At 32.9% G+C, this 26,830-nt stretch overlaps 1 protein-coding gene and 1 pseudogene across 1 annotated transcript; one reads left to right on the top strand and one right to left on the bottom strand.

Annotated features, from left to right (window-relative positions):
- Positions 1–23,686, bottom strand: LOC116109737 (annotated as a pseudogene).
- LOC116109806 (transmembrane emp24 domain-containing protein p24beta3) lies at positions 23,547–26,830 on the top strand. The gene is made up of 4 exons (XM_031396035.1): positions 23,547–23,770; positions 24,433–24,619; positions 24,853–24,960; positions 26,553–26,830. Exons 2-4 carry the CDS (start codon positions 24,517–24,519, stop codon positions 26,684–26,686), a joined length of 345 nt encoding a protein of 114 aa, XP_031251895.1. The 5' UTR covers positions 23,547–23,770; positions 24,433–24,516; the 3' UTR covers positions 26,687–26,830.

Genomic DNA, 26,830 nt, shown 5'->3' with positions numbered 1-26,830 from the left:
TCACAAGTTCACACTATGGTATCTATATAGAGTCGTAAATCGATACTCTGTGAGTATTATAATTGATTTCACTTTGATGGGGTTCAGCAAACTCCAGGAATAATTAGCCATAACATCCATATCCCTTTGGCCACTCACTTTATCAATGGGAACAGCATCACTATTTCTTCAAATCTTCTTCTGTAAGTTTCACTGCCAAGCTCCAATGTTGCGATCAAGGTTCTTCAATTTAGTTGTCCCTGCAATTTCAACAAAAAAAGTCTATAAAATCAAGATTCTTACTTTAGCTGTCCCTCAATTTCAACAAATAAGTTTATATTAGCTCATGTAAAAGGTTTGTTTGCTTTCGAAATTTTGTTTTGCAATATCCGGTTTGACAACTGTGACCCCTTCATTCAACAGAAGAAAAAGGCAATACAACAGAGATGGTGTTTTAAGAAGAAAGAGTATAAGATACCAGGGATGGGTACTATATCATCTCCCTGGTGGAAGAGCCATGCCAGAGCCCGTTGCGCAGGAGTGCAGGCATGCTTTGCAGCAAGATTGGCAAAACGGAATATAGAAGCTTGTTCTTCTCCAAATTCTCCCCCATGAACCTAGGATGTGCAGCCTGTACCGGAACATCTAAATGTAAATAACAACTACACTGTAAAAGATTGCTGGGTGGCCCAGTTGGATAAATCAGAGTAAATTCTGTCCCAGAAAAGAATTTTCTGTGTTCATGTATACGAAACAATCTACAGATAAATGTGACCCCGTTAATATATTATCTATTTGAGGTACATACCAACAGACTCTCAGTCGGCAACTCTCCAAAACTGCCTTTCCACCAAAGAACCCGTGACCAAGAGGACTATATGCCACCAGTCCAATACCAAGGTCTCTGTGATGAAGACATCAGGAAAAGGAAGATTCAAAAAATGATGAGAAAAATAATAATTCACAAGTGAACTGTCAAATTTCATGAATGCATCTGATCCTTAGTTAGGTCCAAAACTGAGAGGACAACAATCCTAATTAAAGCTATTTTACAAATTTGGGATGAATATCAACATCATAGCAATATATCAACAGACCTGCAAAGAGGAATTATTTCATCTTCAATTTCACGGGTCCATAGAGAATACTCCATCTGTAAGCAGTGATGGATGAACTGCATGTGCTCTTCTATTGTGTCGATGCTGGCTTCAGACAACCCAATATACTTTATTTTTCCTTCCACACCAGTTTCTTGAGCTCCCCCATCTACCTTACAACAGTGAACCAAAGCAAGCAACCAAGACATTTAAATGCCTTCTGGTACTTTGAATGTAAATTATTGAGTAGAAAACATTTACAAGATAAAATGTCCATCACACTTACAGTATCCTCTTTGGCACTGAAGTGTCCACACGATGCTGATAGTAGAGATCAATTAGTCCACATCAAGCCGTTAAGACTAGCTTCACAGGATTCCCGAACATATTCAGGGTTACCTTTGGCTCCAAACTGAAACCCCTCTGATACGTAATTCCAAATTTGGTTGCTAACTGAATTTTCTCCCGAGGAAGTTGCTTCAAGGCCTACAAGAAAATACTCTTTTGATCACGTTGGGGTATATGCTTCTCAGGACAATCCTGTGAAAGAGACATCTTAGATTGACCACAGTGAACAGAGTGCACACAACAGTCAGATTCTTGTATGCAAACGAGTGCATCTTATTACTTTTGATGATTCGATCACATATTACCATGTGCTTTGATGCATTTCTTCCTGATTATATAGATCATTTTTTTTTCCAGCAAGAACCTTTCATTTTCTCTTTCCTGTTCCTTTTGGGACATGGGTCATGGTTGGGTGGGATTGCTACAGATTCTAAATCTATTCATTATATCTGGGACCTTCTGATTTAAAGCAATAAGAGTTTGTCCATATTTGATACATATTTTCATTAATTTGCTCAACTGAGGTTTGAACTTGAATTTGAAAAGCATACCTTTCCAACCATGTATTCATTGTCGTGATTTTCTCCATAAACATCAGCTGTATCAAAGAAGGTGATACCCCTAGAAAATGCTTCTCTTATATTGAACGTCCGCTTCATGGGAAAGAGGACATTGAGTATTCCAGAAAGTCCACCACACCCAAAGCCCAACTTGGATACCTGTAAGCCACAAAAGGATATCATGAGAAAATAATACTCAAAAAGGTTTGTCCCACTGGCCAATTCCCTGGTTCTAAGAGATATAGTTGCTATTAAGTAGATGTTTTCTACTTTGTAGTAACCATTTTCGGATCAGGAATGGAGATCCTAAATCCATTCATTATATCTGGGCCTTCTGATTTATTGAATTCAAGTATGAAGTTTAGCTGGAGATAACCACCATATTTATCCTTATCAATATATATGCTTATGAGCTGTGAAGCTTATCTGAATAAACTACTAGAAACATAAATTCATGTAAAAGTTAAAGACAGTTTAAATTAACAACTCTGAGATTAAGGCTATGTTCAATCATTCCATTTCCTTCTTCCAGATCAAAATTTTCAAATGGATCAAGATGAAGAGTTAGAACATTCATCCAACCACAAGATTTATAATCCTAGAAAATCCAATAGTTGGCAGAATGACGCATGCGCTAGTTAGTTCAGTTACCTAAACCCGCCCAGATTTTATTTTAAAAAAGAGAAATCTCCTAAAAGAGCTGTAAGTACTTCAGTCTGTGAAATGATCACAGCATCTGCATGAAAGCTTTACTTCCTGAACATTTAGGATCAGGTCCTAAAAGCTCTCATGTTAAAAGAGGATTTAGTTGCATGGTTTCCGTTAAATCTTTTGGCTCAGAGGTTAGTTGTCTCAAAGACTCTTTGTCTCTCTTAGTGTGAGGAGAGACCCTCCTTGAATCAAGTTTGAGGAAGGTCTATAATTTCCTTAAAGAGAAAAGGATCAAAGTTAGAGAACTCTACTATTTACAAGATATTGACTTTCCTGTAAATACAAGGTTGAAGGCATCATACTGATAATAGGAAAACCAGAAATTGATTTTAGCGACATAGAACCAAAAAAAAAAAAAAAAAAAAAAATGAAGACAGACCAACAGTATTGCACAGTAGTTGCTGATTTAGAATAAACGAATTCTTGATTCAACTAGAAACTAAAATCCGTATGCTTCACATCAGTAAATTGGAATTGAATAGAATAGATAATATAACAGAATACACAACGGTACTTGATACTCCCTCCAATCCCTGAGTGCCCAATTTAACCCTAGCGACACAGACTTCCGATTTCCTCCTCCATTTCTCTGCATCAGCTTAATCAGAAGCTTAGTAGTTAGATTGGTTTTATATATACCAAGTTGTGACTAAAAAGTCACGCTGATCAGCTCAGCAAGTGCCTAAAAACAAAGTATATTAACTGTTAAAACTATCATATCATTTTACAAACATTTTATAATAATTTCATCTCATTTAAGATATCAATAAGAGCTCTTAATATCAAGACAATTTACCAAAAAAAACATTTATTACATTGATTTTAAAAGTGTATAAATTGATTAAAACAGAAGGTTGGATAAATAAGAGTTAAATAAATATTTAAGCTTCATTATTTTTCTCTATAAACAAAGCTTTTTTTTCATGTTTATATGTTTTATGGATAACATTATAAAAATAGTAAAAGAACAATAAAATAATAATGAATATAAAATTTACTTTAAACATTCTATCATTATAAAAAAATTTCTTATCTATCTATTTTTTATAAACATATATAATCTCAACCTCATATTCAAATCTCATAAATCTATTAGGTATAGTTTCTAAAATTTTTGAACATTTTACACATATAAATAATTATGTCAAAATCAAGCATTAAAAAAAAAAAAATTTCAATCATAGTAATTGTTACGTGTTTGGTTTGATCTACCTCCTTTCTCCTACCAGCTTCTATTGATAATATAATGGGAGAACGATTTACACATATCCAAGGTTTATTGAAACGACAAGTTAGTATTCAAAAGGTTTTGAAACGATAAATAGGTATCTTTCGTCATGTTCTATTAGTGATTTATGTTTATTAATAGTGAAAAGACTAAAATACCCTTGATAGTTTATTATTTTAGTTTTTTATAAATTTAAAAATTTTCAAAAAAAACCCCTAAATTTGCTAATTTAACCAAACACCCCCATATATAAAAAGTTTGATAAATGACAAAAACACCTCCACCACCCGCAGTGCCAGATTCCGGCCACCACCGCTGGAATCTGGCCGGAAAATTGCGTTACGACACAGACCCATCGGATCTGTGTCTTAACGTGTCGATCTGGCCTTTTCTGGCCAGATCCGTGGCTGATCTGGCCGGAAAAGGCCAGATCTGGCCGTCATGCCGCAAAACTCCATCTGTGACGTCGACGGCCAGATCTAGCCGTAGATCTGGCCTTTTCCGGCCAAATCAGCCACCGATCTGGCCGAAAAAGGCCAGATCGACACGTTAAGACACAGATCCGATGGGTATGTGTCGTAACGCAATTTTTTGGCCAGATTCCGGCGGTGGTGGTCGGAATCTGGCACTGCGAGTGGTGGGGGTGTTTTTGTCATTTATCAAACTTTTTATATATGGGGGTGTTTGGTTAAATTAGCAAACTTAGGGGGTTTTTTGAAAATTTTTAAATTTATAAAAAACTAAAATAATAAACTGTCAAGGGTATTTTTGTCTTTTCACTATTAATAAACAGAAATCACTAACAGAACATGACGGAAGGTATCTATTTGTCGTTTTAAAATCTTTTAAGTATCAACTTGTCGTTTCAATAAACCTTGGGTATGCGCAAGTCGTTCGGCCTCATATAATAATATCAAACATGTCGGTAGGACCACCGACCAACTACAGGAGTCAGCAATGCAATTATGGGTCGGGTTGCCATCTGTAAACTACTAAATATAAAAAATTAATTTTTTAAAAAAGTTTAAAGATAGTTAAATTCTACTTGACTTTTTTTTTTTTTTTTTTATGCAGAAAGCAACTATTGCTTGTTAATTCAATCAAATATTTTGATTTTACGTATACCAAAAAGACTGAGAAGATACAATTAAAATTTTAAAGTTTTATTAAGTAAATAATTTCCAATACTTTGAAATTCAAAACCCATAAAGGCATAAACCTAAGATTTTTTTTTTTAATAACTAACTATCCCGACACAATTACCAATCAAGTCTACCTAATCCTCATAACCACAAAATACCTTACAGATCAAATAAACTAAGATAATTAGTTAAGATCTAATAGTTAAAGGATTTGTCATCTGACCACAAGGAAAGAGATTAAACTTAGGGGTGAGCGGTTTCAAGTATCCTGTATTTTTTAGGGGAACCAAAATTTAAACCGCATAGTACAGATTCCCAAAAAAAAGAACCAGAACCACACAGTACAGATTCTTAAATTCAAGGAACCGGAACCTAAGATGTAGGTTCCAGTTCCTTCAAGGTACCATATAAAAATCAATTACCCCCTATTAGTTTTAAAAAATAACAAAAAACTTAAAAGTTTTCAAATACACCCCTAACAATTTGATTACTCATTCATTGTGTCCAATGTAACTATAAATCCTCTAATCTCTAGGCAACACTTGAATTCAATCAATTCATCACAATTCACATAAAATTATAAATCAAAACCAAACACAAACAATTATTATCTGTAAATGTAATTTAAGTGTATAATTGTTAATGTTTATAATAATTATAATATGTAATTAGTTAAGTAATTATTTAATTATAATAAATGTTATAATAATTAAGTAATCATACTATACATGTATAATATAATGTTATAATTAATTAAATTCTAATTATTTAATTAAATATTGTACTAATGTTATAATTAATTAAGTAATCATACTATAAATTTATAATGTAATGTTACATTAATTAGATTTTTAACTATTTAATTAAGTAATGTACTAATGACTAAGTAGTAAATAATAATGTTTATAATGTAGTTAAATTTATAACTAATTAAGTAATCATTATTATTAATGCTATAATTAATTAAGTGACCATAATTATAATGTAATGTGATAATGTTATAATTAATTACGTAATAATTTAATTAAGTAACATTTGTTTATAATGTAATGTTACAGTGTAATTAAGTAATTGTACTATAAATTATAATGTAATGTTAATATGTTCTAATTAATTAAATTTCTAATTATAATTAAGGGGGTGTTTGTCTGAGCTTATGAAAATTAGCTTATAAACAACAAGTGCTTATAAGCTAATTTTAGCTTATAAACAACAAGTGCTTATAAGATATTTAGCTTATAAGTATTGAAATTTTAAGCAATTATGTTTGGTTAAAGTATTATAAGGGACTGATAAGTAGTTGAGTGTTTGGTAAAATGTGGTTTAAGTACATTTATTATAAAATGACTAAAAAGGTACTACATAAATAAGGTATTTTAAATTAAAACAAGGATAATGTGGTAAATACTTGGGCAAACAACTTATAAACAGAGTGCTTTAAGCAAAAAAAAAAAAAAAAAAAAAAAAAAAAAAAAGTACCTTCCCTCCAACTTATCTTTTTTTTGCTTATAAGCTCAAAAAGTTATAAACAAATAGGTCAACTTAATTTTAGAGTTTATAAGCTAGTTTGACAGCTTATAAGCTTAGACAAACACCCCATAAGTATTGTGCTAATGTTTATGTAGTGAAATTATTAATGTTTATAATATATGTTATATCAATTAGTAATCATTTAATAATAATGTTATAAGAATTATGTGTCATACTATAATGTATGTTATAATAAATTAAGTAATATACTTAAATCTATAATTAATATTAAATTAATTAAATTTATATCATTAATTAATATACTAATATTTATAATGGAATGTTATAATTGATTAAGTAATCATACTATAACTCTATAATGTAACGATATAATAATTAATTTAATCATTTTAATAATAATGTAATAATGTAGTAAATCTAACATTTAATGTAATGTTAAATTTAAAATAAGTAATCATTTAATTGTAATGCTTAAATTAATTAAGGATCATAATATAATGTAATATAATAATGTTTTATTTAATTAAGTAATTATAACTATAATGTAATGCTTAATTAATTAAATTTATAATAATTTAATTAAGTAATCATGTGTTATAATGTAATGTTTAATAAATGTTATAATATAGTCATAATCATGTAATTTATAATATATAATATTATGTAATCATACTTATAAATTAAGTAATCATACTATAAATGCTTTAATAATAATATATAATTAATTGTTTATAATATAATGTTATAATTAATTAAGTAATCATTTAATATAATGTAATGTTACAAGAATAGTAATGTTACTATAAATTTATAAGTAATGTCTAATAATGAAATTCGAATCATTTAATTAAGTATTGGTGCTAATGTTTAGTAGTAAATTAATAATTATAATATTATAAATAATGTCATAAAATTAAGTAATATTAATTATGTTATGTTATAATTAATTATGTGATCATACATATAATGTAATGTTACAGTGAATTAAGTAATCATACTATAAATTTTTAATGTATTATATTAATTAAATTTTACCATTAATTAAGTAATGTAATAATGTAGTAAATTATTCATGTTTATATGTAAGTTATAAATTATAACTAATAAGGAACATTTAACTATGTAATGCTATAATTAATTAAGTGATCATAATATATATAATGTAATAATGTTATAATTTAATTAAGGATTATTTAACATAATGTAATGCTTAATTAATTAATTTAATCATTAATTAAGTAATTATTTATTTATAATGTAATGTTATAATTAATTATATAAATGTCATAATCAATTAAATAATTATCTAATTATTATATGTTATAATTAATTATGTAATCATACTATAATAAAATGTTACAATGAATTAAGTAATCATATTATACATCTTTAAATAATTTATAATCAATTTGTATATATAGAATGTTATAATTAATTAAGTAATATTTAATTAATGTTACATAATAAGCAATCGTACTGTAAATTCATAATGTAATGTTTAATTAATCAATATCTAATCATTTAATTAAGTATGTGCTAATATTATGTAGTAAATTAGTAATACATATTATAATATAATGTCATAATCAATAAGTAATCATTTTAATTATGTAATATTATAATTAATTATGTAATGTAAAGACTGCTTTCTCTGTATTTAAAAATATGCATAGTGAAATACATGTAAATATCATAAAAGTTGGGTCCAAATTTTCTTTTATTAAACATTACATTCTTTATACAAAAGCTGTATATGTACAAAACATCAAAAGTAGGGTGGACAGTTAGCCATTTCCTTTCGCTTGTCGACGCCCATCCGACCGTGTCCTCAAAGTACTCTGCAAAACATAGAAAACAATGGGGTGAGCACAACTAAGGCCAGTAAGTAAACATCTACTCATCTATCCCCGTAACTTCTCTCTGATTCTTTCTTTACAAAAATCTCATTACTTCTTCTTTTATGCTTTCTCTATTTCTCTTTCTAAAACTTTGCTACTCACTCTCTTTGTAGGTCACGGCCTCTCTACCGGAGGCACGGCCAGGACTCGCCCCAATATTCGTGACTTCTAAATTCTAGCCCGATCGGACTCGGTTATGCATGGATTCAGAACCCTTGGCCATGTGAGTATATAATTTATCTCGCTCGGGTACTCCGGGTATAGCCCTCATCCGCATGCACCTCACGGGCTACACCCTTTTCTCTCAACTCATGCCGCTTCTCAATGAGGTGTACATGCGGGAATACTCTACTCATTGCTCACGGGTTCCCCATCGCACAAACTACTCTATTCTTTATTAGCACTTTTCTCTCTTTTATCTCTAATGCTCAATTTCTTTTCTCTTTACTATGGGGAAGCTTATTCTCAAAATTCTCTACTCTTTCTCAAACAATACTCATAGGTGACTTATACTCAAAAGTCTCTACTTCTCTCTCTCAAGCTAATTACCCAATACACAATTAATGCACATGGTTGTTATGGTTATTATGTCATAATGCAATTAGGAAATGCCAATTGCAATGTTGCAAGAATTAGGTTCATAATTCATGCTCATATTTCCTTAGGCATTCATCAAGCATTCATGTGCATGCAAAAAATCTCTACTCTAATGACTACTTATATATTCTTAGCCATCCAATGGGAGAGAACTCCTCAATAACCAATAACCTGTCAAAGAAAACACTTCCAAAAAGGTTTACACATCATCTTTCAACTTCAACTCAATTTCTACTTCTCAATACACATTTACACATTTCTCATACATAAAGCATATCCAACCATCACCAAAATAGAATCTCATCTCAACTCAATTTTTTAACAAGCATAATACATCTCTACATGCATAAATCTCTACTCACAACTATACTCAAAACTTACTCAAGTCTCAACTTGATTAGATATTACTTACCTTGTGCAAAAGTGACTTCTCTTGCACTTTTTCTTCCCTTGTTGTCTTGTCTTCTCTTTACAACTCAAAACAACAAAACAATAGCAATAACAACCAAATAAGACTTCAATATAAATATAAGCAAACTCATCTAAAGCAAGAATCCTTACTTAGGATGCTTTAGATGAAATCTCTATCAAAATTACTTAAAAGCTCTCTAAATCCTTAGAAATCTTGGAACAATTGAAAGCAAAATGGAGAGAATTGAGAGAATGGATATGGCAGTGGAGAAGAAGAAATGGAGGGTTTATTACAATAGCCCTTTTAGCTCATGAGAAAATCAACACTTCCCAACTTTGCCCTTGATCTCTTTGAAATTTCATCTATATCCTTTGATTCATTACACTCACACCCCCCATACTAACCATTCTTCATGAAATTTACTTACATTTTACTCCCCTTTTCCTGCTAATTAGGGGTAGAATGGTCATTAACCCATGGAAAAATATCTAGAAATCTCATACACATTTAGTCGGCTCGTCGCCGCGGCGAAGAAAGACAGAGCCTACACCGCCTTACTCAAAGCCAACGTCGCCGCGGCGAATACTGAAATTCTAAAATTCCTCAAAACTCACCCAATTTCAAGGTAAACACTCAACCAACTCAACATATAAACTCAATAAAGCTGAATCAATAAATATTTAAGCAAAACAACAAACTTAAGTACGTACCTCAAGTGGAGCGTTACATGTAATCATACTTAATGTAATGTTATAGTGAATTAAGTAACCAAGTATAAATTTGAATGTAATATATAATTAATTAAATTTTAATTATTTAATTAAGTCTTATACTAATGTTTGCAATGAAATATTATAATTAATTAAGTAATTAACTAATTATACTATAAATCTAATGTAATGCTATAATTAATTAATTTCTAATATTTAATTAAGTAATAATTAAATGTTATAAGTCAATTAATTAAGTAGTAATCATTAATGTAATGCTAAATAATTAACTATAAATTAATTAGTAATGTTATAAAATTACAATTAATTAAGTAATCGTTTTGTAATGTTATAATTGATTAAGTATGATATTAATTAGTAATTAAATTATAATGTTTATCAATTTATCATAAATAATTAATTAAATGTAATTTAATATAGTAACTTAGAACTTGATATTGAAGTAAATAACTAAATATATTATTATTCAATCAAATATACAATTTATTAAAAAATGATTCTTTTAATACAATAAAAAACTTTTAATTGGATCCTAATTCCAATTTACACTTAATTAATCAAAACTTTAATAATAATATATTATATATTAAAATTTTTAATATGGTGTAGTTTATATGTAATAAGTATCTTGTATATTTATTAATTAGGGATTCTAAAATTTTAACTTTTTCTATTTTAAATTTTTTATATGAAAATAATGAAACCCCCCATTATTCACAAATATTTCATTGGAGCTTAGGTTCCAAAAATCGGTTTCAAATCAGATACCTGTACAGGTTCCAAACGCGGGTACCGTTTCAGGTTCTTTTTCCAGATTCTGATTTCGGTTCCGGTTCCTCACACATAGAAACGGAACCGCACAGTGTTGGTTCCAATAAAATGGAACCGAAACCCACCCGCACAAAGCCTGTAACACCTGCTCTCTACTACTATTCTATATTACATACTATGTAAATATAGTATACATAGCGTATGAAAGATAGTGGGCTCAAACTTTTCTTTACTCATAAAAGATAATATTTACAAATTCAAAATATATGCATTAAAAAATTTCTACTTAATACAAAATATCATAGCGGTGGACAGTGGTGCCAATACTTCCGCTCCTAGAAGTCCATCGACCGCTGCTCTATTTCCTGCAAAACAGAGAAGAACAATGGGGTGAGCACAACAATGCTCAGTAAGTAAATCTTCTACTACATGTCCCCGCAACTCACTCTTTGGTTCTTTCCTTACTCTAACGTTCTTCTATTTCTAATTCTCACTGTTTTCTCTTTCTTTCTAATATTTTTTATCTCCTTTAACTCTGTTCTGCTTTTTTATTCTTTTTCTCTCTGCTTTTATTCTCTTTTCTCCTTCTCTTATTTACCACCATAAGGAAAATCATGGTTCTCTCTTATTCTCATCATACTACCATGAAGGAAAATCATGGTTTCTCTATTCTCATCATACTCTCACTAACCATGGAAGAAATCATGGTGCATGCATGTATGAGATGTACATGCAATTAATGCAAAAAGACTACATGTTTCTTTCTTCTACTCTCTATTCTACTAGCTCAAACTCTCTCATTCTTTCTCATACTCTCTCATTCTTTCTCAAGCTTTCTATTCTTTCTCAAGCTTTCTCAAGCTTTCTCATCTTTTAATTCTCTCTATTACTCTTTCTCATTTTATAATTATTTTCTACTAACTCTCTCTTTAAATGTCACGGCCCCATCTTACCGGAGGCACGGCCGGGACTTCTCCCGCTCTACGTGACTCAATGATTCTCTTGTCTCTCTTTCTCAAACCATCTCTGTTAACTTTCTGTTGTAGGTCACGGCTCATATCTACCGGAGGCACGGTGGGTACATCCCACACTTCGTAACCCTACTCATTGTCTCCTTTATTCTTTCATGTTTGGTCATTCTTCCTCACTTGCATGTCACGGCCTCATCTTACCGGAGGCACGGCCGGGTGGAGATCACAAAGCACCAACCCACTCTCGTGACCATTCTACTCATTCTTTGCCGATCAGACTTGGTCATGCATGATGGATTCGAAACCCTTAGCCACGTGAGTGTATCTCTCTCTCTCTAATGTACGGCCCCATTTACCGGAGGCACGGCTGGAACCTCATGTCCATCTCTGTGACTGTCACGGCCCCATCTTCACGGAGGCACGACTGGGGATCACAAAGCACCCACTCTCGTGACTTACTCATACTCATGGGTTCCCCATCGCACACCTACGTCCTCATTCTCTTTACTTTAGAGTTGCTTATTCAACATTCTCTACTCTCTTTCTCAAGCTATTACTCATAGTGGAGCTTATACCAAATCTCTACTCTCTCTTAAGCTATTACTCATAGTGAGCTTATACTCAAAATTCTCTACTCTCTTAAGCTATTACTCATAGTGTAGCTTATACTCAAAATTCTCTACTCTTCTCAAGCTATTACTCATAGTGTAGCTTATACTCAAAATTCTCTACTCTTTCTCAGCTATTACTCATAGTGTAGCTTATTCTGAAGTAGTCTATTCACAAAATCTCTACTCTTGCTCAAGCTAATATTCATCTCTTTTCAAGCTAGTACTATAGTATAACTTAACTCTAGAGTAGTCTTTCACAAAGTTCTCTACTCTTTCTTAAGCTTATTACTCATAATTGAGCTTATACTCAAAAGCTCTACTCTCTTTCAAGCTATTACTCATATGCACAATTGCATCGGGATGGTTTATGCTCATTAATGCACTTATGAAATGCCAATATGCAATGTTGCAAGAATTAAGGTTCACAACTCATGCTCATATTTCTCTTAGGCATTTAATCAAACATCTCATATGCATACAAAAACTCCTCTCTAACTACACCTCTATTTCTCTTTTTAATCATCCAAAATGGGAAGAAACTCCCTTCTATGGACATAACTCCTATCATATAAGAACACTCCCTAAAAATCACTCAATCTCCTCCAACTTCATCTCAAACTCATCACACATCAACACTTCTCATAAAGGATGCATATCCAATAAACACAATATGAATATTCATCTCAACTCAATTTCTCAACAAGTAAACATATATCTCTACTCAATTTCTCAACAAGCATCATATATACATGCATAAAGAAATCTCCACTCAAAGATTGTTTAAACTTTAGCTTGAGTTGGATTTACTTACCTCATACTTGAGTAGTCTTCACTAAAGTTCTTTACTCTTGTTGGACCTTAGCTTTCCCTTATTTCCTAAACATAAACTTAGTAAGAACTTAACCCTTACATAAATAAAACTCATATCTAGAGTGGGGATTCTTACCTCTTATTGTTTAGGATCAATTCTTTGTCAAGTTCCAACTCAAAACTCTCAAAAATCCTTTGGAAGATTGAGTGAGGAATTGAGAGAAAATGAGGGATGAAGAGGCAGTGAAAATGGGTGAAATGAAGGGTTCACTAAGCTTCAACCCTTTTTAGCTCAAAATATATTCATTCATTCCCATATTGCCCTTGATCTTTCTTGAAAATTCCATCCTTGACCTTTGATTCATTACACTCACACCCCCATTCTAGCATATTCTCCATAAAATTCTCTTACATTTTACTCCCCACTTTTCCTGCTAACTAAGGGTAGAAAGGTCATTTTGCCCCTATGTAAGAATTCTCTAGAAACCTCAATACACATTTTATTCGGCTCTTCGCCGCGGCGAAGAATTCTTTGTCGCCCCGGCGAAGAATTACAGAATCGACATTGCAAATTCAGAGTCGACGTCACCGTGGCGAAGCTTCTTCCTCGCCCCGGCGAAGGCTGCAACTCCAAAATCCGTCAAGTCTTGACCAATTCTTGGGTACACACTCAACCAAACCCAAAACATAAACTCAACCAAGGGCCAACCAAACAACATGAACAATAAACAATCTCATTTAGGAGCAATTCAGTAACCCTTTAGGCCATACCATAAACAATGGTTACGTATCTCAAGTGGGGCGTTACAGTGCCAGTTCCGGTTCTACCCGCAGGTTCTGGTTCTACCCGCTACCCGTGTCACCCCTAATTAAACCTAAGATTATTGTTTTCTTGATAAATTTATCCGAACTAAATAAAAATTTTTGAAGATTGAAAAGAGTAAGTTATTGGTAAAGAAAGAAAAAAATATATAATAATAAAAGGCTGAGGTGGAGTTTGATATTTTTCTAAAAAAACTTAGGAAATTTATTAATTTCTATATTTTGAAATCCATAAATAAATATCCTTAATGGTGAAAGTGAGGATTAATTAAAAAATTATAATCACCAATTTTTGTGAATTTAAATATGGGCGATCAATTAGAAAAACAAAATTATCCAACAAATTTATATATAATATTGCAACTTATCAATTATCACAGACGACATAAACCTAAGGACAAAAAAATATGAATGAGACAAATATAATATATTATATGTTTTTTTTTTTAATGACCAAAGATGTTCGAACCAATTTACGTGTAACTTAACATGTTATAGGACTATTTTAAGTCAATTTTTAATTAATTATATCATAAGATTTTATTGGATATAGTTAATGTATTTTAATTTTTATTTGGAAATTTTGTAAGTTAATTGTTTCCGTGTTTCATACTATTATAAAAAGATTACGGATTGGAGAGATATTGAAACATTTAAAGAACAAAAAAATATTTTTTTATTTTAATTTTTGTGAAGTTAATTAAATAATTTCTCCTATTAATTTTAGACATTCTTATTAACCATAGATATAATAATAATAATTACTATTATAGTAAACGACATGTTCCCACCCAAGGTTTATTGAAATCCAAGTGGTACCCCTGGTTTCATAAATTTCAGATTCCTACCCTNTATAATAGAATGTTATAATTAATTAAGTAATCATTTAATTAATGTTACAATTAATTAAGCAATCGTACTGTAAATTCATAATGTAATGTTATAATTAATCAAATATCTAATCATTTAATTAAGTATTGTGCTAATATTTATGTAGTAAATTAGTAATTACTAATATTTATAATATAATGTCATAATCAATTAAGTAATCATTTAATTATGTAATATTATAATTAATTATGTAATGTAAAGACTGCTTTCTACTCGTATTCTCATAAAATATGCATAGTGAAATACATGTAAAATATCATAAAAGTTGGGTCCAAATTTTTCTTTTATTAAACATATACATTCTTTATACAAAAGCTGTATCATGTACAAAAACATCAAAAGTAGGGTGGACAGTGTAGCCATTTCCTTTCGCTTGTCGACGCCCATCCGACCGTGTCCTCACCTAAGTCCTGCAAAAACATAGAAAACAATGGGGTGAGCACAACTAAGGCTCAGTAAGTAAATCCTCTACTCATCTATCCCCGTAACTTTCTCTCTGATTCTTTCTTTACAAAAATCTCATTTACTTTCTCTTTTATGCCTTTCTCTATTTTCTCTTTCTAATAACTTTTGCTACTCACTCTCTTTTGTAGGTCACGGCCTCATCTTACCGGAGGCACGGCCAGGACTCGCTCCCACTATTCGTGACTTCTACTCATTCTAGCCGATCGGACTCGGTTATGCATGGATTCAGAACCCTTGGCCATGTGAGTATATAATTTATCTCGCGGGTACTCTCGGGTATAGCCCTCATCCGCATGCACTCTCACGGGCTACACCACTTTTCTCTCATACTCATGCCGCTCTCTCAATGAGGTGTACATGCGGGAATACTCTACTCATTGCTCACGGGTTCCCCATCGCACAACCTACTCTATTCTCTTTATTAGCACTTTTCTCTCTTTTATTCTCTAATGCTCAATTTCTCTTTCTCTTTACTAATGGAGAAGCTTATTCTCAACATTCTCTACTCTTTCTCAAACTAATACTCATAGTGTGACTTATACTCAAAAGTCTCTACTCTCTCTCTCAAGCTAATTACCCAATACACAATTAATGCACATGGGTGGTTTATGCTTATTAATGCTCATTAATGCAATTAGGAAATGCCAATATGCAATGTTGCAAGAATTAAGGTTCATAATTCATGCTCATATTTCTCTTAGGCATTTCATCAAGCAATTCATGTGCATGCAAAATCTCTACTCTAATGACTACTTATTATATTCTATAGCAATCCAAATTGGGAGAGAACTCCTCAATAACCATAAACACTGTCAAAGAAAACACTTCCAAAAAAGGTTTACACATCATCTTTCCAAACTTACAACTCAATTTCTATTCTCAATACACATTTACACATTTCTCATACATAAAGCATATCCACACCATCACCAAAATAGAATCTCATCTCAACTCAATTTTTAACAAGCATAATACATCTCTACATGCTAAATCTCTACTCACACCTATACTCAAAACTACTCAAGTCTCAACTTGATTAGATATTACTTACCTTGTGCAAAAGTGACTTCTCTTGCACTTTTTCTTCCCTTGTTGTCTTGTCTTCTCTTTACAACTCAAACAACAAACAATAGCAATAACAACCAATAAGACTTCAATATAAACTATAAGCAAACTCCCATCTAAAGCAAGAATCCTTACTTAGGATGCTTTATGAATGAATCTCTACTACAATTACTTAAAAGCTCTCTAAATCCTTAGAAATCTTGGAAACAATTGAAAGCAAAATGGAGAGAATTGAGAGAAGGATATGGCAGTGGAGAAGAAGAAATGGAGGGTTATTACATAGCCCTTTTAGCTCATGAGAAAATCAACACTTCCCAACTTTGCCCTTGATCTCTTTTGAAATTTCATCTATATCCTTTGATTCTTACACTCACACCCCCCATACTAACCCATTCTTCATGAAATTTACTTACATTTACTCCCCTTTTCCTGCTAATTAGGGGTAGAATGGTCATTAACCCATGGAAAAATATCTAGAAATCTCATACACACTTTAGTCGGCTCGTCGCCGCGGCGAAGAAAGACAGAGCCTACACCGCCTACTCCAAAGCCAACGTCGCCGCGGCGAATACTGAAATTCTAAAATTCCTCAAACTCACCCAATTTCAAGGTAAACACTCAACCAACTCAACATATAAACTCAATAAAGCTGAATCAATAAATATTTAAGCAAAACAACAACTTAAGTACGTACCTCAAGTGGAGCGTTACATGTAATCATACTATAATGTATGTTATAGTGAATTAAGTAACCATAGTATAAATTTGAATGTAATATTATAATTAATTAAATTTTAATTATTTAATTAAGTCTTATACTAATGTTTGCAATGAAATATTATAATTAATTAAGTAATTAACTAATTATACTATAAATCTAATGTAATGCTATAATTAATTAATTTCTAATATTTAATTAAGTAATAATTAAATGTTATAAGTCAATTAATTAAGTAGATAATCATTAATGTAATGCTAAAGTAATTAACTATAAATTAATTAGTAATGTTATTAAAATTACAATTAATTAAGTAATCGTTTTGTAATGTTATAATTGATTAAGTATGATATTAATTAGTAATTAAATTATAATGTTTATCAATTTATCATAAATAATTAATTAAATGTAATTTAATATAGTAACTTAGAACTTGATAATTGAAAGTAAATAACTAAATATATTATTATTCAATCAAATATACAATTTATTAAAAAATGATTCTTTTAATACAATAAAAACTTTTAATTGGATCCTAATTCCAATTTACACTTAATTAATCAAAACTTTAATAATAATATATTATTATATTAAAATTTTTAATATGGTGTAGTTTATATGTAATAAGTATCATTGTATATTTATTAATTAGGGATTCTAAAATTTAACTTTTTCTATTTTAAATTTTTTATATGGAAAATAATGAAACCCCCCATTATTCACAAATATTTCATTGGAGCTTAGGTTCCAAAAATCGGTTTCAAATCAGATACCTGCTACAGGTTCCAAACCGGGTACCGTTTCAGGTTCTTTTTCCAGATTCTGATTTCGGTTCCGGTTCCTCACACATAAGAAACGGAACCGCACAGTGTTGGTTCCAATAAAATGGAACCGAAACCCACCCGCACAAAGCCTGTAACACCTGCTCTCTACTACTATTCTATATTACATACTATGTAAATTATAGTATACATAGCGTATGAAAGATAGTGGGCTCAAACTTTTCTTTACTCATAAAAGATAATATTTACAAATTCAAAATATATGCATTAAAAAATTTCTACTTAATACAAAATATCATAGCGGTGGACAGTGGTGCCAATACTTCCGCTCCTAGAAGTCCATCGACCGCTGCCTCTATTTCCTGCAAAACAGAGAAGAACAATGGGGTGAGCACAACAATGCTCAGTAAGTAAATCTTCTACTACATGTCCCGCAACTCACTCTTTGGTTCTTTCCTTACTCTAACGTTCTTCTATTTCTAATTCTCACTGTTTTCTCTTTCTTTCTAATATTTTTTATCTCCTTTAACTCTGTTCTGCTCTTTTTATTCTTTTTCTCTCTGCTTTTATTCTCTTTTCTCCTTCTCTTATTTACTCACCATAAGGAAAATCATGGTTCTCTCTTATTCTCATCATACTACCATGAAGGAAAATCTGGTTTCTCTATTCTCACATACTCTCACTAACCATGGAAGAAATCATGGTGCATGCAGTATGAGATGTACATGCAATTAATGCAAAAAGACTACATGTTTCTTTCTTCTACTCTCTATTCTACATAGCTCAAACTCTCTCATTCTTTCTCATACTCTCTCATTCTTTCTCAAGCTTTCTATTCTTTCTCAAGCTTTCTCAAGCTTTCTCATCTTTTAATTCTCTCTATTACTCTTTCTCATTTTATAATTATTTTCTAATAACTCTCTCTTTAAATGTCACGGCCCCATCTTACCGGAGGCACGGCCGGGACTTCTCCCGCTCTACGTGACTCATGATTCTCTTTGTCTCTCTTTCTCAAAACCATCTCTGTTAACTTTCTGTTGTAGGTCACGGCTCATATCTACCGGAGGCACGGTGGGTACATCCCACACTTCGTAACCCTACTCATTGTCTCCTTTATTCTTTCATGTTTGGTCATTCTTCCTCACTTGCATGTCACGGCCTCATCTTACCGGAGGCACGGCCGGGTGGAGATCACAAAAGCACCAACCCACTCTCGTGACCATTCTACTCATTCTTTGCCGATCAGACTTGGTCATGCATGATGGATTCGAAACCCTTAGCCACGTGAGTGTATCTCTCTCTCTACTAATGTACGGCCCCAATTTACCGGAGGCACGGCTGGAACCTCATGTCCATCTCTGTGACTGTCACGGCCCACATCTTCCGGAGGCACGACTGGGGATCACAAAGCACCCACTCTCGTGACTTACTCATACTCATGGGTTCCCCATCGCACACCTACGTCCTCATTCTCTTTACTTTAGAGTTGCTTATTCAACATCTCTACTCTCTTTCTCAAGCTATTACTCATAGTGGAGCTTATACCAAATTCTACTCTCTCTTAAGCTATTACTCATAGTGAGCTTATACTCAAAATTCTCTACTCTCTTAAGCTATTACTCATAGTGTAGCTTATACTCAAAATTCTCTACTCTTCTCAAGCTATTACTCATAGTGTAGCTTATACTCAAAATTCTCTACTCTTTCTCAAGCTATTACTCATAGTGTAGCTTATTCTGAAGTAGTCTATTCACAAAATCTCTACTCTTGCTCAAGCTAATATTCATCTCTTTTCAAGCTAGTACTATAGTATAACTTAACTCTAGAGTAGTCTTTCACAAAGTTCTCTACTCTTTCTTAAGCTATTACTCATAATTGAGCTTATACTCAAAACTCTACTCTCTTTCAAGCTATTACTCATATGCACAATTGCTATGGATGGTTTAGCTCCATTAATGCACTTATGAAATGCCAATATGCATAGTTGCAAGAATTAAGGTTCACAACTCATGCTCATATTCTTTAGGCATTTAATCAAACATCTCATAATACACAAAACTCCTCTCTAACTACACCTCTATTTCTCTTTTTAATCATCCAAAATGGGAAGAAAACTCCCTTCTATGGACATAAATCCTATCATATAGAACAATCCCTAAAAATCACTCAATCTCCTCCAAATCATCTCAAACTCATCACACATAACACTTCTCATAAAGGATGCATATCCAATAAACACAATATGAATATTCATCTCAACCAATTCTCAACAAGTAAACATATATTCTACTCAATTTCTCAACAAGCATCATATATAATGCATAAAGAAATCTCCACTCAAGATTGTTTAAACTTTAGCTTGGTTGGATTTACTTACCTCATACTTGAGTAGTCTTCACTAAAGTTCTTTACTCTTGTGGACCTTAGCTTTCCTTATTTCCTAAACATAAACTTAGTAAGAACTTAACCCTTACATAAATAAAACTCATATCTAGAGTGGGGATTCTTACCTCTTATTGTTTAGGATCAATTCTTTGTCAAGTCCAACTCAAAACTCTCAAAAATCCTTTGGAAGATTGAGTGAGGAATTGAGAGAAAATGAGGGATGAAGAGGCAGTGAAAATGGGTGAAATGAAGGGTCACTAAGCTTCAACCTTTTTAGCTCAAAATATATTCATTCATTCCCATATTGCCCTTGATCTTCTTGAAAATTCCACCTTGACCTTTGATTCATTACACTCACACCCCCATTCTAGCATATCTCCATAAAATTCTCTTACATTTTACTCCCCACTTTTCCTGCTAACTAAGGGTAGAAAGTCATTTTGCCCCTATGTAAGATTCTCTAGAAACCTCAATACACATTTTATTCGGCTCTTCGCCGCGGCGAAGAATTCTTTGTCGCCCGGCGAAGAATTACAGAATCGACATTGCAAATTCAGAGTGACGTCACCGTGGCGAAGCTTCTTCTCGCCCCGCCGCGAAGGCGCAAGGCTCAACTCCAAATCCGTCAAGTCTTGACCAATTCTTGGGTACACACTCAACCAAACCCAAAACTAAACTCAAAAGGGCCAACCAAACAACATGAACAATAAACAATCTCATTTAGGAGCAATCAGTAACCTTTAGGCCATACCATAAACAAGGTTACGTATCTCAAGTGGGGCGTTACAGTGCCAGTTCGGTTCTACCCGCAGGTTCTGGTTACCGCCTACCCGTGTCACCCTAATTAAACCTAAGATTATTGTTTCTTGATAAATTTATCCGAACTAAATAAAAATTTTTGAAGATTGAAAGAGTAAGTTATTGGTAAAGAAAGAAAAAAAATATATAATAAAAAAGGCTGAGGTGGAGTTTGATATTTTTCTAAAAAAACTTAGGAAATTATTAATTTTCTATTTTGAAATCCATAAATAAATATCCTTAATGGTGAAAGTGAGGATTAATTAAAAAATTATAATCACCAATTTTTGTGAATTTAAATATGGGCGATCAATTAGAAAAACAAAATATCCAACAAATATATATAATATTGCAATTATCAATTATCACAGACGACATAAACCTAGGACAAAAAAATATGGATGAGACAAATATAATATATATATGTTTTTTTTTTAATGACCAAAGTGTTCGAACCAATTTACGTGTAACTTAACATGTTATAGGACTATTTTTAAGTCAATTTTTAATTAATTATATCATAAGATTTTATTGGATATAGTTAATCTATTTAATTTTAATTTGGAAAATTTGTAAGTTAATGTTTTCCATGTTCATACTATTTAAAAAGATTACGGATTGGAGAGATATTGAAACATTAAAGAACAAAAAAATATTTTTTATTTTAATTTTGTGAAGTTAATTAAATAATTTCTCCTATTAATTTTAGACATTCTTATTAACCATAGATATATAATAATAATTACTATTATAGTAAACGACATGTTCCCACCCAAGGTTTATTGAAATCCAAGTGGTACCCCTGGTTTCATAAATTTCAGATTCCTACCCTTAAAAGGATACCGTTTCCTTTATTTTATCTGTTAAAGGCTAAAATTGTATTTTTCTCTCTTCCTTCCCATTTCTTCTTCATCTCTGCCTCCACCTCCCACTTCTTTTTTCTTTCATCTAAAACGGTTGCCGTTTCAGGCCACCACCGTCTGATTCTGGCGGAATCACCTCACCCACCACCATCTAGCCATCACCATTCACCACCACCTTTCAACACCACTATGACCAAAACCCCCCGAAGCCCCACCACCACCCACCACCTTTCCACTCATCCACCACCATCACAATCCCTCAAACTCAAAGCTCCACGCCAAACAAGCACCACAAATCACTCACCACATCAGCGACAAAACAACCCAAAAACCATCACCAGACACTCATAAATCCAGCCCAAACCCCTCCAAAAACCACACCAAATCACTCACAATTCAGTCACAAACCCAACCAAAAACCACCACCAAACAAATCACAAATTCAGCCCAAACCCACCCAAAAACCACCACCAAATCACTCACAAATTCAGCCACAAACCCACCCAACATCCACCACCAAATCACTCAAAATTCAGCCTCAAAAACACCCAAAATCCAACATCAAAATCACTCACAAATTCAGTCACAAACCCACCCAAAAACCACCACAAACTTAGCCACAAACTCACCTAAAAACCCAGATTGGAAATGCAGGAGTTACCTGGGAGAGAGAAATGAAACTGAGGTTTTGTTGAGAGAAGAAGAAGGAAAAAAGCGGCAACCCAAATCTGGCCACAGTGTGATGGCCTTACGGCGGCCAAATCCAGCCGCCTCGGAGCTTATTCGGACAAGGAGAAAGAAGGGAAGAACAAAAGAGAGGAGGAGCAAAAAGAAGAAAAGAAGAGGAGGAGGAGGAGGAGAGAAGAAGAGAAGAGAAGAAAAAAAAAGAAGGGGAGAAGAAAAAGAAGAGGCGCTGGCGTGGTGGTGTAGGGATGGAGGGTTGGAAGGGCTGTGAAGAAGAGAAGGGGAGATGAAGAAGGAGAAGTTTAACGGTAATTGGTTAAAGAACTATATGCCCTATGTTGTCACTAACGACATCCATTTAATGGTGGGAATCTAGAATTTATAAAATCGGGATACCAACCTAGGATTTACTGAACCTGGGGGGGAACATGTCATTTACTCTATATTATAATAGTTTTTGTGAACATAGGATTTCAAGGTCTATGTTAGGTGTTGCGGCCACGACCCAATTCTCATGGTCTCATGCTCAGTTACAACATCACAACGACGCCGCGTTGCACTGTCCTTCCCAACTACAAAAAATATTTAATACCAAAGCCAAAATCGTTCATCGATGTAACAAGTTAAAACCCGTGAAGACCTCCTTCTCTCTAATTCCGCACGAAATAAAAATCGAATACCCTCCCCCAGAAGAAAAAAATATCAAAATCAAATCAAAATCTGAAGATGGAGAGAAGGCAGAGGCAGAGACTTGTAGCGCGTACATGATATAGTAGCTCTCCTTGTGAGTTTGATCGGCGTATCTCGTCCCTTCGGTGACGGTAAACGAAGAGGAATGTATTTCCGAGTACGTCATTTACGAAGGCGACACCGTTTCGGGAAATTTCGTCGTAGTTGACCACGACATCTTCTGGGGCTGATCACCCGCTGCGATTTCACTGTAAGCATACACATTGTCCCCAATTTTACTAGATCCAATTGTTTATGAAATTATCGATGATTTGATGGCTTAGGTTGTCTATTATGTTGAATTTCGTTAGTTATCTTTTTGTTTCAATTAAGGCTGAATGGCTGGGAATCGTATAAAATTGGAGTTTGACCTTAATGACAATTTGGATTTGAAAAGATGATTTTGAGTTGAATCTCGTATGTTTAGCAAACTGTAAGTTGAACCTTAATTATTAGAGATTGTCTTTGTTGAAAAGGAGAGAATTTTCAAAGAAACCTCTGCGCGTCTAGGGTTGATAATAACAAAACAATTTTATCATCTATCATCCTAATTTGGTTTTTTTTTTTTTTTTTTTTTTGACATGGAATAGTATCCATTTCAACCAGGAGGGGTTTACATTTTATGCCTGCATAAATTTGACAATGTAGTTATGTTTGGAAATAAGGGGTTATGATGTGTGGGTTATCATACTTTATAGGCCAAGTAAAAACAACTAAAGTTCTGTGGCTAGTGCTTAGTTGGCTAGTCTTCATGGCAAAACTGACTAGAAAATTTTGTGATTATGTTTCAGTGTGATTTTTATCATTTGAACCCATTTATATTATTATCAAATGTTAATCATGTATTGTATTTCATCGTGGGCTTTCACTCAGGTGACATCTCCTGCCGGAAATGTAGTGCACACTTTGACTGGGACATCTGGGGATAAGTTTGAATTTAAAGCTCCACGAAGTGGAATGTACAAGTTTTGTTTTCGCAATCCCTATTCAACGCCAGAAACAGTTTCTTTCTACATTCACGTGGGCCACATTCCCAATGAACATAACCTTGCCAAAGATGGTTTGTCCTATTCATGTGTAGATGTGTTTTTAGTTTGTTATGATACTTCACATCTATGTATGTACTAGTTTAGGCTGTAAATTACTACCACAAAGACTTTTGCTATTCTTATTGGTGCAACTGTATTTGCTTGTTCAATTTTGTTTGCCTAAGCAATGTGTCTGTTGCAGATACTCTTTGTACTATTCTCTATTTTGATATATACCTGACGTTTACTTGGCTGTGTGCTGCAGAACATTTGGACCCCATTAATGTAAAAATTGCTGAGCTGAGGGAGGCTTTGGAGTCTGTTACAGCTGAGCAGAAGTACTTAAAAGCACGTGATGCTCGACATCGTCATAGTAAGATATTTCTTTTCTTGCTTTTCTTTTCCCTTTGAATTGGATTATGTCATGAATTTATGTAATATGTTATTTCTGGTAATTTCCTGAATTTATGTTCATTTATGAATATATATGATTGATCGCAGAGTAGCAGTCTACCAATCCCCAAATGTGTTTACACTTGTTTCAAGTGTATTTGGGAGACATGAAATTAACTTAGATAGCCAATGGAGTGCTTTTATTTTGAGCATCAGTGTGTTACACTACGTAGAAATTCCTCTTTCTTGCCATATAAAAAATGCTTGATACATAAGTGTTATTTTTTCAGTTCAAATTAATGGTTGGCACATGTGAACTTGAGTTTTGTGTGAATATAAGTCAGCTGTGCTTGTTGCAGTTGCAACTGGCTTGGCCAATAATGTCTCATTGTCCTACAAGAAGCCTAGACTCAGATCTAGTTTACAGCCAAAGGGGATGGCAAGAAGTACCTCCAATTGTGTAACCCATAATTCTCCATCGTCAGCCAAAACTAATAGTTCTTAAGGAGTCAGCACTTTTTGTATATCACTACTGGCAACTTATTACCTGAATGGTTTGTTCTATGTTGTACTGGAAAGGCTAGAGAATAAAGTAAGAATTTCCAAGAAGTTGTAATGTGAAAGTTTAGGAATTTCGGAACAATTCCAAAATCCTACAGGATGTCATCTTAACTTGTTAGAAACTGATAGCAGCCTTGAGAAAGACAAGCATTTTAACCGTTCCAAAATCCTATGAGATGTCAGCATATGTTGTAAGGAACTGATAATGGCCTCAAGATCAATATAAAATCATTTTATCTTTCCTCGGTGCTATGTAGCTGTTTCTGAAGTGTTAATTGTCCTCTCTCAACTTTATGCTTCAAAGGATCTGGCAATTCCTGTAATCAACAGTTTGCCAGCTCCATCTCCATAGGAGCTTACTGCTTTGTTCGTGTATTCATCTTTCTTATAACAATTACCCAGGTATAAATATTCCAGATTTGTTTCAGTTGTAGAGACCTATTGGAGGTTATGAACAATTACTTGATTGTTTGTAGCTTTCATTTTATCTTGTTTCTGTTTGATTTAAGATACAAATAAGTATATATGACACTGATGCTATTTGCACCCTATTTAAGCACATTGTGAATCATGCCTCAAATATACCCACCTTGTCTCAGCTCTAGGACATTATAAAACATGAATTGTATTCACACTTCAAATAAATGTTGCTTTTCCCTGAATGTCTTTTACCAAATTATGGATGAAGATTCACACATTCATTGAAGTGTGTGTGATTGTAAGGCTTCTATATAAAAAGTGTGTTGGTGCTCCAAGAGCTGGAATGAGGCTTGGCACTTTGAATTTCATGGTGTCTGATGTTGTGTGTCTAGGCAGGCTTTCAAATAATTTTGTCCCTCCAAAAGTTGTGTGCTCTACTCTTTCTGGATTTGCATCACAAATATCTGACATCAATTAAAAAAACTGCTCTGACTTTTATTACAATTTTGCTTTTTGTAGTGTAAATGATGTAGCTGCTTACTGATTGCTCAAATCATGTTCATTATTATTAATTATTATTTTTTGCTGCAGCAAACGAGAGCACAAGGAAGCGTCTTTTAGGCTACACTATCGGAGAGTATGTTTTACTGGCTGCTGCTAGTGCACTTCAAGTCGCATATATTCGCAGTCTCTTTAGCAAGTCAGTTGCATACAACCGGGTTTAAGACATGTTATCATCATTGTCTGTTTTAAAACAAGAGGATGGATGTTATAGACAGGTTTAGGAAACCTTGTGCATTCTGTATGACTAAAGATGTGTTGGTTTATACTATTTATTTTTCCATAAATTTATAGAATGAATTTTTGAA

This window comes from Pistacia vera, unplaced genomic scaffold (genome assembly GCF_008641045.1).
Source record: "Pistacia vera cultivar Batoury unplaced genomic scaffold, PisVer_v2 Contig59, whole genome shotgun sequence".
Taxonomy (NCBI): Eukaryota; Viridiplantae; Streptophyta; class Magnoliopsida; order Sapindales; family Anacardiaceae; genus Pistacia; species Pistacia vera.
The sequence above is the reverse complement of the archived record's forward strand: the minus strand, read 5'-3'. Positions and strand labels throughout refer to the sequence as shown.

What these genes read in the sequence shown, in the direction of transcription:
- LOC116109806 (XM_031396035.1), top strand. Translation starts at nt 24,517, where the DNA reads ATGTACAAGTTTTGTTTTCGCAATCCCTATTCAACGCCAGAAACAGTT. An exon ending in ACATAACCTTGCCAAAGATG is followed by an intron (nt 24,620 to 24,852) that starts GTTTGTCCTATT and finishes TGTGTGCTGCAG; the next exon opens with AACATTTGGACCCCATTAAT. An exon ending in TGATGCTCGACATCGTCATA is followed by an intron (nt 24,961 to 26,552) that starts GTAAGATATTTC and finishes TTTTTGCTGCAG; the next exon opens with CAAACGAGAGCACAAGGAAG.